General features: G+C 47.6%; 7 protein-coding genes across 7 annotated transcripts; 2 read left to right on the top strand and 5 right to left on the bottom strand.

The window, feature by feature from the left end:
- Nucleotides 1–282: 282 nt before the first annotated feature.
- N7443_006092 (uncharacterized protein) lies at nt 283–1,000 on the bottom strand (the record flags this gene model as incomplete). Its single annotated transcript, XM_056886148.1, has 2 exons — nt 283–747; nt 812–1,000. The coding sequence occupies 2 exons, from the start codon at nt 998–1,000 to the stop codon at nt 283–285; spliced, it is 654 nt and encodes a 217-aa protein (XP_056741596.1).
- A 470-nt stretch (nt 1,001–1,470) lies between these two features.
- N7443_006091 (uncharacterized protein) lies at nt 1,471–2,331 on the bottom strand (the record flags this gene model as incomplete). The annotated part of the gene is made up of 1 exon (XM_056886147.1): nt 1,471–2,331. One exon carries the CDS (start codon nt 2,329–2,331, stop codon nt 1,471–1,473), a length of 861 nt encoding a protein of 286 aa, XP_056741595.1.
- A 1,581-nt stretch (nt 2,332–3,912) lies between these two features.
- Nucleotides 3,913–4,548, top strand: N7443_006090 (uncharacterized protein; the record flags this gene model as incomplete). The annotated part of the gene is made up of 4 exons (XM_056886146.1): nt 3,913–3,916; nt 3,986–4,218; nt 4,308–4,382; nt 4,444–4,548. 4 exons carry the CDS (start codon nt 3,913–3,915, stop codon nt 4,546–4,548), a joined length of 417 nt encoding a protein of 138 aa, XP_056741594.1.
- A 174-nt stretch (nt 4,549–4,722) lies between these two features.
- Nucleotides 4,723–6,423, bottom strand: N7443_006089 (glycosyl hydrolase family 79 C-terminal domain-containing protein; the record flags this gene model as incomplete). The annotated part of the gene is made up of 3 exons (XM_056886145.1): nt 4,723–5,501; nt 5,565–5,686; nt 5,738–6,423. The coding sequence occupies 3 exons, from the start codon at nt 6,421–6,423 to the stop codon at nt 4,723–4,725; spliced, it is 1,587 nt and encodes a 528-aa protein (XP_056741593.1).
- Nucleotides 6,424–7,224: 801 nt separating this feature from the next.
- N7443_006088 (uncharacterized protein) lies at nt 7,225–7,575 on the bottom strand (the record flags this gene model as incomplete). Its single annotated transcript, XM_056886144.1, has 1 exon — nt 7,225–7,575. One exon carries the CDS (start codon nt 7,573–7,575, stop codon nt 7,225–7,227), a length of 351 nt encoding a protein of 116 aa, XP_056741592.1.
- A 211-nt stretch (nt 7,576–7,786) lies between these two features.
- N7443_006087 (uncharacterized protein) lies at nt 7,787–9,867 on the top strand (the record flags this gene model as incomplete). Its single annotated transcript, XM_056886143.1, has 7 exons — nt 7,787–8,040; nt 8,107–8,776; nt 8,838–8,992; nt 9,041–9,220; nt 9,267–9,296; nt 9,415–9,571; nt 9,622–9,867. Coding segments are annotated over 7 exons (1,692 nt in total), but the record flags the coding sequence as incomplete, so codon positions are not given.
- Nucleotides 9,868–10,528: 661 nt separating this feature from the next.
- Nucleotides 10,529–12,337, bottom strand: N7443_006086 (sugar porter family MFS transporter; the record flags this gene model as incomplete). Its single annotated transcript, XM_056886142.1, has 4 exons — nt 10,529–10,888; nt 10,939–11,247; nt 11,333–11,734; nt 11,798–12,337. The coding sequence occupies 4 exons, from the start codon at nt 12,335–12,337 to the stop codon at nt 10,529–10,531; spliced, it is 1,611 nt and encodes a 536-aa protein (XP_056741590.1).
- Between the last annotated feature and the right edge of the window lie 1,169 nt (nt 12,338–13,506).

The raw sequence follows: 13,506 nt of genomic DNA, 5'->3' as shown, positions 1-13,506 counted from the left end.
TTTTCTAGCACGCGGATTATGCTGCAGGGAGCCCCCTTCAACGGACGAGAGTGACTGACCTTATATCTACATGTACTAGCTCACAGCCTCAGGTCCTTAAAGAGTGTATGGAGGGCCTCGGCTTCCACCCTTATGATAAGCAGGACCGACTTCTCCACACTCAGATTCAAAGGCCTCTTTCCAAAGACGCTCATGCCAAGCGCCATCATAATTGCTCTCCGATCCATCATCCTGCACCCGCCAGTGCCTGACCACATTCCCACAGTCGTCCAAAAACACATGCTACAAACCCCCGCCATTTACCGCAACATCATCCTCCACATACATATGGGTAACAACAAACTCTGCCTGATACAGAGCGTATGGCTCAAGAGGGTCTTCGTTAAAGTCGCCTTCTTCGGCATCCTCTATCGCGTTCCTAAGGCTCCTCTCTCTGAGCTCAAAATTGACCCGCTCATTTGCGACACGCTCAGGAAATATGTTTAGGGCAGCTGCCAAATCCAGGCGACCAAATATACTTTCATCGTCAAGCACAACCCCATTATAAGCAACCCATTCTGCGAGTTCATTGGCAGTCCATAGAGCATTATGACCCTCTTCATTCGTGTAGCAGAGACGAAGCCAGCAGCCCCTTTCAGCACCGGTATTATGAGCGTAGACACGCAGTGCTTCGGGCCTTATAAGCCGAAGAATATTATCTATTTGAGCTTGAGTAGGAGAAGGTGGTGAATTGCCCAGTCGGTAAGGCTAATAAGTTGATATTCGGTTAGTTCAAGATTGTGATCTTTTAAGAGGTATAGAGGGTATTCACCTGTCTTCCTTCGCATCCCAATGCGAGAAATTGGCGTAAAAGCCTTTTGCGACGGTCGGTGGGGGACTCGTTGGACACTGAGAGGTCAGGGTGAGGTTTGTCCCATTCAGAAAGGAAATAGACATCCAATTCAGTCTCCCCCCAAGCAGGTATCTTGGGATTGTGTTTTTCGATGAAGCGGAGTGGCATTTTGTCTTTGTTCGTCGCATGGTGTGGGAAATGTAGGGAGGCATAATTAGGCTTCGCCAAAAACCGCCCACAAAAACCCAGCCCGTGCGTAGGGTTGGGTCATAGCCAGCAAGCCCATGGGCGGTGTTGAATATCATGGAGGTCAGGATCACGTGCATGCATACACATACTATATCTGTCTATCAGCCTACCTGTATCTAATCGCACAATACACATAATCAACTCCCATCAACAATATGAACACCGAAGCTTCCCCTATTAACCAACATGTTATGAGCCCAGCACTGCTCACACCAAATTGGAGAATACCTCCTATTCCTAAATTTTACCCGTCAAGTATAGGTACATATGTAAATACGAATACCATTCTTATCAGCCCCTACAATTTCTCTTCAACACTCTCATTTCCAATGTTTTCCCTTTCCACCAAATCTATCAATTGGGCCATAGTATCCGTGAAAAATGACCAATCAATCCGTAGCTGGTCCTGAGACATCATGATTGAGGAATTTGTCGATCCTGTCATCCATCCACTCGTCATCGGTCTGGTTGGAGCCTCCTCCCGCCATGTGACCCCAGATTGATGGTATCACCACCAGTTCTCCATTCTGAAGATACGAGGCTTCTCTCTCACTAGCCTCCCATCTGAAATATTGATCCGTCCGGCAAGGCATAAGGAGGACCCTGTTGTTCAGAGTGCAAAGAGATTCTTCGATAGATAGAGTCGAATTCGAGGTGCCTCTGACTACAGCACTAAGGTCCGCCCGCTGCCACATTCCAAGCATCGCGAGCAGGTCGTGCGGGTGCCAATCATCAAGGTCTTTTTCCTCAGCGGCAGCCCAGTCCCCTAACGTTTTGTAACCACATTTCTCAAACATTCGCTCCTCAAACCACTCTACACTAGCTACGCAGGCAGAGAATGCCTGTGCAAATGCATGTAGACCTCGAATTGGTTGTGTGCCCAGAGATTGGAAAGAGGTGTTATAATCAACTGAGCTTAGAAGAGCATGTTTAGGACCCTCTAGGAGTTGATAGTTATAAAGGCTAGTTTTAGCCGCCGAACAGATAATAATCGCGTTGTGGATCATTTGAGGATATAATGCAAGCCAATAATAGGCATTCTGCCCAGCCATTGAAAATCCAAGCACGACATCTAAGAAATCAATTTGCAAGTGGTCTTTGATCAACTCATACTGTGCCCTAACACAATCTCGATAGTCGATTTGGGAGGGGAAATCGGGTGTATTAGATGGGCTGGCAGATTCGCCGCCGCCAAGCAAGCCGACTACAATCACTCGGTGATTGCGAAGTGCTCCATTGGTAAAATGCATCGTATCTTTGATTCTGCCAAGGAAGCATGTTGGGATCAGAGCTACTTTCTGGCCTGTAGGACTAAACTCCTGATATGCCAAGCGCACTGATGAGAGAGTGGTGCCATCCTCAAAAGTGAAGTCCTTCAAGTTCAAGTATTGAATTTCGGTTTCATCGAACGTGGACACCGTTATGAGAGATGAACTCCAAACCGAGGGAGATGGAGAGGCAGTGTGTTGAAGAAAGAAAAAGGGTTCATTTCTTACACGAGGTGACTTGATGCTATAAGACTAACCTAATTGAGTGGCCGACCCGGCACTAGACCGGCCATAGGCGGCCATTGGCGGTTGCCGCAAGTATCTTCATTTCAACTGCTTGTTGGTCGAACATATTGCAGATCTGGTCATTTTTGTTTTGTTTCCCCCAGATCACGACTGATAGAGGAGCTACGGATCGGTATCAGACTAATTTTACGACTGAGAAAACACAGACACTGAACAAAGAGTTGCTAGCGGAGTTCTTTCTTACAACACTTTGAATAGAAGACTCGGACCGAACAATGCAAAACGCGAAGTAAGATCCAAAGAATTAGAGTACAAGATAGATGGAATGGATGAAACACATGATCACCTGAAAGGGGCTCTGGGGCTTAGATTACGTCTTGTAGCAGCTCTCAATTGAGGATTTCAATTGTACGTAGAATGCAATGACAAGTTGAGGATCACATTACTGTTGATAGATGTGGCGACTAGTAAGTATACTCGATAATATCCCGAGGTACAAACATTCGACTTCACCTAAGCGGTGCACTAGATGAGAAGTCGGAATTGTAATGGTGCTCGTTTTAATTAGCCCTGAATTTGGACTCGAGCTCATCAGAACAAAAGCACCGGCACTATGAGAGCCCAGTAAGCATATTCTCCATTGCAGTTTGAAATTACAATTGTCAGATCGTTGGGACGGAGAAAGCGCGCCGGTGTCCGATCCACGTGAGCGGATGCTCCAATAGTGGCGACTCCAGGCAATCATTGTTTCTTCTAGATCTAAGGGAAAGCAGTAGGAATCCTATCAAATTAATGCGCATAAACTAGGCAAAGAAATTTGGTTTGACCTCTCCTCAACTTCAACACTTAATTCTGCAACTCTACCCTTGCGTCCTCAGGCAACAAACTGCCTACTTTGGCAGCGTGTTCAATAGCTTCTGTATTCATTGAGCCGATCCATATAAAGGGATTGGAGAAATGCGGGGAATTTTGGAGAGTACAAGGATATCCCCATTCTGAAACTAAGGTAGATAGCATGCAACCACTAGGTAAGCGACTGATGAGAATGCCGTTCACGGTGGATACCGGCTCACGGGCATTCAACCGATGAATTCCCCACTCGGGCGATGCACCCGGGGTTGCTTCCCCTCATCGGGATACTCCTCACGGAGATATGCTGTACCTTGCGCAAACTTTCTATGCCCTGTTTTATGTATCCGATAGAGGAGTCTCAGGTATATTAGTGAAGGGGAACGTCGCGTCTAAACCTTTTTTCAATCTCATCTCCAAAACAGAAAGCAAAAGTGAGTTCCTCTTTCCAGTGTGTTTTCTCTTTAGATGAGTGCGAGATACAAAATAAAATAATTGAATCGAAGTCGCTAATTTTTACTTCGATTGCCTGGTCGAATAGTGTCTGATAGCCTAATTCCTCTTACCGTCATCAAAGGCGCCGGCCACGAGTTCATTCCCCTCCCGAAGGGTGAGAATGCAATCACTGCCGACTTCCATTCTATCCGCACTAAAACAGAGTCACCCGCACATATTACTTCGGGTTTCTACAAGATTGAGGCTGGACCTGAACGCCCCGCACACTACAACTTCGAGGAGTCCAAGTATGTCTTGAGTGGTCAAATTGATATCTTGGTATGGCTTCATTAATTCATCTTGCTTTAATCCTGCAAGAACTATGCTACTGTACTTCACAGCAATATTAACGAGTATGGATTAAATAGGATGAGGCTACCGGAATCACCCACCACCTAGTCCCGGGAGACTTTGCTTTCTTCCATGTCGGATCCAAGGTCAAGGTTTGTCACCTCTCGCACACCTGGGAAAGCAATTAGCTAACGCGGAATCACTTTGTACCAGTTTTCGACCAAATCTCACGGCATGGCCTTCTACGCCGTTACTCGGCCTGTTCGATTTGCCCACCCTAACCTTGAAGGCCGCGAGGAGGGCAAGTCCAAATTGTAAAGAATCAATCAGATAGAAAAGATCATTATGTTTTTCAATTATGACTTATAGATGATGAAGATTATGGGTGAGACTTTAATCAAGTCTTCCCCTGGAACAGCCCGATATTTTACAAAGTACTTCGGTTTCTAAAGCCCGAGATCCTCTATGAAAACTTTGAAGGGTATCGTAATACTAACTCAAAAAGACCATTACCGCCTCAGTGTCGTGCACAATGATATGGGCGCTCCCTTGATTAACATTCAATTTTTCCTCTTGAAGACCAGAGACAAAATGACCTTTGCCCTTGTCAACTTTGTAGCTCCATTGCTCCCCTGCCCACGTCACATTCTCCCTGTGACCACCCTGGTCAAAACCTCTGGCTAATGATCCACTCTCAGAGTGCATTCGTTTCACAGTGACAGTCTTTAGTCCATCGCCGAATCTGAGTGTGACATTGTAAAACCCACGTGTGGGACTCAAGGCAGGTGTGTCACTCTCATGCCACTCGCGAAGATTGATCAATGCGACCCGTGTGGGCTTATCGGAATTGAGATTATACATAGCATATGCACTGAGGTACTGAAAGTTTGAAGTCAGATTACTGACCTTACCCAGAGTGTCACTTCTGCCTACGAAGTCGGCAATAAATGCAGCCGATGGAAAGATCCCTTGCACAGCAGGGCCTGTGGGTTGGCGCCCAGTCTCGCTGGGGAGCCAGAACGAGTGTGTTGAGTCCGGGCCCATGGTGTTGCATATCCTCTTTACGCCGCGGGACATGGATGCGAGATGAAAGTCAACGGCCCAGATCGCGGCCCCGAAGCCACCGCCGAAAGAGATGGGGCTGCCACCGATAGCAGATCCCACCTCGGAAAGAACCAGAGAGTATGGCCTTTTCTTCTCCTTGATCCAATCGACAACTTTTGCATACGGCAGCAAGTGACCTAGGATGTCGGCATGGCTCATCAGGAAATCTAGCGGAAAGAAGATAATCAGACATGGGCTCTCAGCTTTCTTCCTTTGTTTTTGTGACCTACCCTGAAGTACATCAACAGTAAAGTAGCTTTTTGCCACTCCTGTCTTCGCATGTTGGTAGAAATGCTCCGCAGCATATTTTGTACGCCCATTGCGCCCGAGGCGACCTTGTAGAATGCCGAGCCTGTCCGAGCGAGTTAATTTAGTCGGAAGGGTGGATTGGACGATCACTCACAAATTAAAATCAGAAGAAACTGCTTCGCTGGCAATTTCTCCAACCTGAAATATTCTGCGATCGTCGCCTTCTAGTGCAAAATCCTTAATGACTCTATCTTCAATTTCAATCGCATCTTTGGTATAGGCTGCATAGTCGTAGCTTTTATCCTGCATAGGATACCAATTTGGCTCATTTCCAAGTGCAATAGCCGACACACGATCTTTTCCGATTGCGTTCCACGCGTGTCGTAAATAGGTCATTGTGTTCGTTATGTTGAAATGTACACCCATCGGGGCCTGAACAGTCCATGAAGCATTTGGAAACTGTGTAAAAGTGTCGAAATAACTTAGTCCAATATCGAAGTGGCTTAAGCTGTTGCAGCGATCGGACGTGCAATGTGAAGCCTCCTTTTGGTCTTGATGAACGGTGATATTATCCCCGCTTGTACCACCGACTCGGATTACCAGTGGTTGACTCATGCGAGCTTGAATGGAAGTGACAACATTGCGAGAGAAATCATTATTGTAGTATGGCAAAAAGCCAGACTCAAAGCCGAAGCCAAAAAAGTCGGCGGGAACGAATAATGCATTGCTGGGGGTGCTCTTTGGAACCACGATAAAAGTATCAACGGCAGCTTGATTCAAGTCCTTAATAACTCTAGGAAGGACCAGCAAGAATCCGTATTTCCAGAACATTTGGAGCATTGAAAGTTTTCTAGATATCGAAGGCACAAGGTTTGGCGATGTGGTCTGTTCATATTCGGGTTCTGAAGGTGTCGGAGGATCCAGATGAATGAAGTGAAAGAAAGTAGCAAGCAACCAAGGCGGCGCTTTCCAGGGATGAAGCAAAAGAATTGGACCCTGATATATTGAACTGATATTTGTTATTTTTATCATTTTTATCGTTGTATCTGAAAGCACTAGGTGGGTCTTGTTGACTTTGTTCGATCTTGTTGTTTGAGTGGACGCAAGATCTATGTTCGAACTCAGCCAACGAACTAAACTGCTTCTGCGTGGCTGATACACTTAGGCGCTAATCACAAGGTAAGGTCGTGGCAGCGGCACATCATTGGGAGTTTACAGGTTTCACGGGGCTCGAAGAAATCCTATTTTAAGCTGGGCGCGTAGGGTTCCGTTGTTCGTTTTCTTTGTCCAGCCTTGAACGGCTTTCACTAGGCGTCTCGGCCAACAGACATCGGGGTTGGGGGCTCGGCGCCGACGGTGGGGGAACCCCTGCCTCGTTACTTGCAAGTGCGATGAGGTGCCGCCGACCGAGCCGAGGGAATCCACATAGCCCGACCCCATGTGTTGATTTGGTTTCATAACTGACGGATGGTTGCTATTTCAGGATTTAAAGACTTTTTGCTTCTCAAAAAAAGTAGCTTTTTGAGGTTCGCTCATTCAGTTCCTTGTTTAAAGTGCCCGAAAGAAGGAATCTTACACTTGGCCAGTAATGCCATGGTGCCATTTACCTTGCCTACATTCGGTGGAAAATTAGCTAGGCTATCAAAGTTCGTCCTCGTCAGGGAACAATGTCGCGATTATCTCTGTCCTCCTGCATCCTGCTTCTCCACCCACGGCCAGTGCCACTTTCCGACCGTCCAAATCTTCGGTCCACTTAATCGGCCCCGGAGGCAGAGAGCGGCTTGGTAGCCTCCAGCTGAATCGCCGCCAGATATTGTCATCTAGATCTGGTAGCATTCCATGCGTAAAGGTGAAACCACCTCCAAATGCAGTTGGAATGTTCACGTCATCAATGTGCTCCTTAAGGACGGAGAAGGCCTCCGTGCTACTGAGCACCACAATTTTCTCTGCCGTATTTGGATCAACCCATGATTTTAAATATTTCCAGATCATGGTGAAATATGCAGGCGCGTTGCAAACCTGGGTTTGAATTTGTCAATATGCGTACATACTTGCTGCCACGAGCTTTGATAATGAGATCTAACATGCATTTTCTCTTTTTAGTCGCGTTTTTGTACGATAATGTCCTCGAATCGGTTTCAAAAGTCATGGTAGGCTTTTGCTCCATGAGCTTGGGTAGAGACTGCAGGTAATGCCAGCTAATATGAAGCTCGAGGAAGGAACCGATAACATTGCCCTGAACGAAACCGATTACCGGACCGTCCGATCAACAATCGGAACAAAACAAATACAATCCAAGATGTTGTTGGAGCTTCTTACCATTGATAAGCCTTGCGCTGAAGTGGTTATCGCGTCTTGGAAGGAAATGGTCGCGACGACCGCGTCCCGTGATAAATCTTGCATCTTCGACACTATCGAGGATTACGTGGATTATCGGATCATTGACACCGGTGCTCCGTAAGCCCCCTCTATCCAATCTTATAATAAGTAAAAACATAATCCAACGATCTAACTAATTCATAGCTTTGTTGACACCGTCATTCGCTTTGGAATGGGCTTCGTCTTGACCAAGGAAGAAGAGAAACGGACTGCCCCGGTAGTGAAACCATGCTTCGCGGCCCTTGGTTTGGCTAATGACTACTACTCCTTTGACATTGAATGGAAGGAGTTCCAAGAAGAGAAGAACTCCGGCGAGAAACCCACTATGACGAACGCTGTATGGTTATATATGCAGTGGGAAAATCTTCTCATTGACGACGCGAAGGAGAGAGTTCGACGGGTCGTCCGCAACTATGAGAGCGATTATCAGAAGCAGATGAATGATTTCATCGCAGATAAAGAACAATGCTCTCCCAAATTGCGCAAGTACTTGCAAGCTTTGGCATTTCAAATTCCGGGCAATATTGTCTGGAGCCTCCGGTGTCCTCGATACCATCCCGAGCTCTGTGCAGAAGGAGAAGCTTTGTTGCAGAGCGGTGCCGATGAGAAAAGAAATACACAGACTGAGCAGAATATGTGTGACCCTCTTGAAGCCCCAGAGCCATTGATGCAAGAAGACTCGGACTCCGATTCCAGCAACCCTTCATCTGTTAGCTCCCCCAAGTCACATCCTTCAAGCAGATCTTCAGTGGGGTCATTGGACGGTCTCGATGATGACCATGAAGACGTAAAACCCGCATATCTGGGCACTGAGGTTCGTGTCTTTCTTCTCTCAATTAGGTAGTTTCCACATTGTGCTTACCTCTCGGATTCAGCTTCTCCTTGCTCCATTCGAATACATCAGCTCTCTTCCTTCAAAGGGTGTCCGTGAAGTCCTTATTGACGCGTTGAATGTTTGGATGGGTCTTCCTGATCGCAATGTAAAGACGATAAAATCAATAGCGCAGAAGCTACACAGCTCATCTCTCATGTAAGATGAAATTCACGTCGGAAGTTTACAAAATACTAATTGTCACAGGCTGGATGATATCGAAGACTCTTCACCTCTTCGGCGCGGCAACCCTGCAACCCACACAGTTTTCGGTCCCGCATCGACTATCAACTGCGCGAACTACATGCTCATAGACGTCATGGATGAGGTTCGCCAGTTTGGTGGTCCTCAATGCATGTCAATCCTCATTGAGGAACTTCGAAAGTTGTTCGTTGGTCAAAACTTTGACTTAACTACACAGGACACGGCAAAGCGAATGTCCCTCTGAAGAGGACTGGAAATGGTTAGCCAGAGTATGTTTTTTCTAGATTTTCAAAAACGACCTTCCGAAAGTTGAGGCTAACGCACTGTGTCTAGAAACCGGTGGTCTATTCAGATTGATTGCACGACTGATGTCTCAGTGTGCCTCTTCGTCCCATGATAGGTAATTCTTCCTCCTTTCTGAAGCGCGACATGGCACAGATAAATTTGTCTAGCGCTATTGATTCGGAATTCATGTCGCTTCTTGGAAAGTACTTCCAAGTCCGTGATGACTACATGAATCTAATGGATAATGAGGTATGAACCTCAGCTTACCCAAAGCCTAACAATTTCTAACTTGACATTAGTATACGAGCGAAAAAGGATTCTGCGAGGATCTAGATGAAGGGAAATTCTCGTTCCCCCTTGTTCATGCTTGGAATTCGCAACCACCAGACTTGATACTGCGCGGGATACTCCAGGAGAGAAAGGCATCCGGATCATTGTCCGTCCCCCACAAGAAGATTGTCTTAGATCGTTTGCGCCATGCAGGCAGCATGGAACATACCTTGAAGACGCTGAAAGGGCTTGAATCCGATATCTACAATGCTCAAGGTAGTATTGAGAAACAGGCTGGCTCCAAAAATTGGGTTATGAGGCTTCTGGTTCACAGGTTGATGGTTAAATAAATCAATGGTTCAGTGGTTCAGTCGGTGTAAAGCGAATTTCTTTATTCGGGTGGAGTCTAGATTGGACTTTAAGAGCAGTTGAATCTGAATTGATCGCGCTTGTTGAATAAATCTTCCAGAGGCTGTCAGTCGACAAATCTTCATGAACAGCACATACCAATTTCAATAAATCACTAGACTTCCCGTGGCACGGAGACATCAAGTAACTCAATCAAACAGGCTGGTCTCGGTGCTTAGCGTGGTAGCCACACATCCATGGATATATGTAGCGGCGCGACAGGGCAAAGTTCGCATGCGGGATCCTTCCCAGATATTTCTAATGATGTCAAGTGGGTATTCCCAACATTAAGCATCGGAAAGGTTCCGATCGTCTTGGTAAAATTTGAACATGGCACTCTAATGCTTTTCTCCACACGGTTCCTACCAATTTACTGAGCATGAAAGCCGCGTGGCCTCAATCTGGGAGAATCAAGATTATGACGATGCAGGATTCAAAAAGTGTATCAAGGCTCAATCGTAAGTGCGTTAGTCTATGTACACATCAATATATACATCTATTCACAAGTCTATAACGTCAAAATCAAATCTATGTGCTCTCTTCATCTCGGTTCATGTTCTCTTGGTGAACCGTGTTTTCCTTAACGTCGAATCGGAACTGCTCTTCTTCGGCCTGCAGCTCAGCCTTGAGCTTCTTGTTGGCCCTCCAGACCGGCTTGATCATGAAGAGACGATCAACCTTCTCCAGAGGGATACCGCTGGTCTCAGGGATGAGGAAGAAGGCGAAGAAGAAGGCGAGGAAGGACAAGGAAGCGAAAAAGAAGTATACTCCGTATCCCATGGCTTCGAACATCTGTTCGGTGAAGCGGGAGACGAGGAAGTTGAAGAGCCAGTTACTGGCGGTGGTGAAGGCCTGGGCCAGGGAACGGAAGCTGGGCTCGAAGAATTCCTGCTGCATGTTAGTGAAGGCCTTGAATATTCAATGGATGTATAACTCACCGAGTTAATGACCCACGGAGTACCGTTCCAGGTGGGTGTGTATACGGCAGTCCACAGATAGAAGAAGAAGATGGCCGCAATGCCACCACCGTTAAGGTGGTCGCTAGGGTTGTGCGTAGGGTCCACAACGTAGATGTATGCACCAATGACCCACATACAGACAGAACCGGTGATACCACCGATCAAAAGAAGCTTCCGTCGTCCGAGTTGGTCAACAAGGAACAGCAACCAGACGATCGTCATGACTGCCTTGACCACACCGAAGACACCAGTCAAGATGTTGCGTGTGTTGGATTGCACGCCGATACTCTACAATAAGAAGGTCAGTACTTGATAATATTTGGGCTCGACCCAAGTGGGTTATGTGCGTCATGCGGATTAGGGAGTTACGGACCTTGAAAATGGTTGGCGAATAGTAGTTGATGGCGTTAATACCGGATCCGTTCTGCCAGAAGAAGAGCATGCAGCCGAGGAACAGACGCCACATCAGATAAGGACGAGCGGCAAGGGACTTGAAGGGCTGCCAGAAACCGAGACCGACAGTAGACTTCTGGTGCTCATGGGCCTGATCGATGGCAGCAACTTCTTCAGTGATATACATATCGGAGGCCTCCAATTGACGGATCCAGCAAAGGTTCTTCATGGCCTGGTTGCGCTTGTCGTGAAGGAAGAGCCAGCGAGGGGACTCGCGCATCCACAGGGAACCAACGAACAGTAAACCGGCCGGGATGATCTGCACGGCAAATGGAATGAGCCACTGCTCATGGTCTTCAGGCAAAGTCTGCTCAACACCGTACTATTGTCGAGCAAGGTTAGCATTCTGCAGAATTCGGAGACGGAACATAAGGGTATTACTCACGTTGATCCAGAAGCCGACCATGCCACCAACCTGCCAGCCCAGCTCGTAGAGACCGACGAGACGGCCTCGAATGGCGGGCGGTGCCAACTCGGCCAGATAGATAGGAACAGTGTTGGAGGCAATACCAGTACCAAGGCCAGTCAAAACACGTCCAGCGTAGAGAATTCCAATGCCAGTGTTACTGTTGGCACCACAGGTCAAACCGGAACCCAGGATGAAGGTGGCGGAAGCGAGGGTCAGGCAGTATTTGCGGCCAATCCAGTGGGCGAGACCGTAGGTGAAAATAGCACCGAAGAAGGCACCGGCAACAAACAGAGAGACGACATTTTCACTGATCAAGTCTTGCTGTGCTGAGGTCATCTGGTCCAGGCCGAACTCTTTCATGAAAGATGAGAGGGTGATAGTTGTACCAATGAAGGCACTTGTGTAACCGATCATGTTAGAGCCACATGACGCGATGACACCGAGGGTATAGATCCTCCAGTTGTAGACCGATCTTGGCGTTGGCCGGTCCTCGACCAAGTGAAGAATACCACCCATGGCTGCAGTGTGGAAGGTCGTGAAAAATTTTCGTGGTATAGATGAAGAAGAAAGGAAGGTAGGTTGAGACGGGACAGGAGGCCCTAAGTAATCTCAGACTCCAGGGTGGGTGTGGGTGTGTGGAAATTCTTCCTAATGCACGATCCCCACAACCTATGTCGCGTAAGACCCCACCCTCTGGGACAGTATGGGGTTAGATGTTGAGGCGAGTAAGTTTGGAGTATTACTGAATGCCTTGGGTGGGAACTTGAAACTTTTTACCCGGGGTAGTGTTTTCCCCGTTGAAACTTGCACCCGGGGTCAACGAATGGCCGCCAGTATATAGCTAACGCGGAACCCAGCTTCCTCGCTTTGAGAACCTTCCAGCAACGACATTTTCACTCATTCGGGTATTCCAGCACACGGGAGCGTTCCTGATCCTTGCATTGAAGGAATGCTATCGTGTTGTGGCTAAGAAATGAGGCTATATTCTTATGGTCACCAACATCTTTGCGTTTAGCCGTCAAAGCAGGATGCCCAGGCACCCAGAGTGGAGGGGGGTTTTCCGGTGAGAGCTCTCGTTCGCCACAAATGCGCAATTATACATTTTAGGGACTTCCTTTGTCCCCGGATCGAGCGGATGTCGACTGTGGGGGACAAGCTAGGGGACAGCGTAGTCCCGCTTAGATTGAATACCCCAGGCTAGCTCTGCAAATCCCGTTCAACGAAATTGTATTACTATGTCCATGAGTGTTGCCCACGGGGAGAACCCTTAGCCATGAGTGGGGACGGAAGTTTGCCGAGTTGAAGCGGCAGAACGCATCCGTGGATATCGGTCACGTGAGGCCGTTCTTGGCGAGGCGATCCACGTCGCCTCCAACTTTTTGAGCCGATTATTGGCCTAGCATCGTGGGGAAGTACTTTAATCACGTAGAAGGAAGGTGCTAAATGACAGCCTCTGACATCAAAGCGATGATCTTTGACCCTCCGAGTCTGGGGTTCAGCATATAGCCCTGGGTTCCCCCCTGGATTCCCCTCTGCCCTCTGGGGATGATGTAGCTAAGAGGTCCAAGTTCACAGTGAATACCCGGGGGACTTGGACACCGGAGGGGATTCCCCAATGGACATAAACTATGCCGAGCGGACGTGCAGAATAAGCCGGGTGGTCCTCGGCCAAGCCAGAAGTCCAT

The sequence above is a fragment of the Penicillium atrosanguineum genome (genome assembly GCF_028827265.1).
Source record: "Penicillium atrosanguineum strain IBT 20685 chromosome Unknown utg000004l_segment0_segment0, whole genome shotgun sequence".
Lineage (NCBI taxonomy): Eukaryota > Fungi > Ascomycota > Eurotiomycetes > Eurotiales > Aspergillaceae > Penicillium > Penicillium atrosanguineum.
This window is presented reverse-complemented; position numbering and strand designations above follow the sequence as displayed.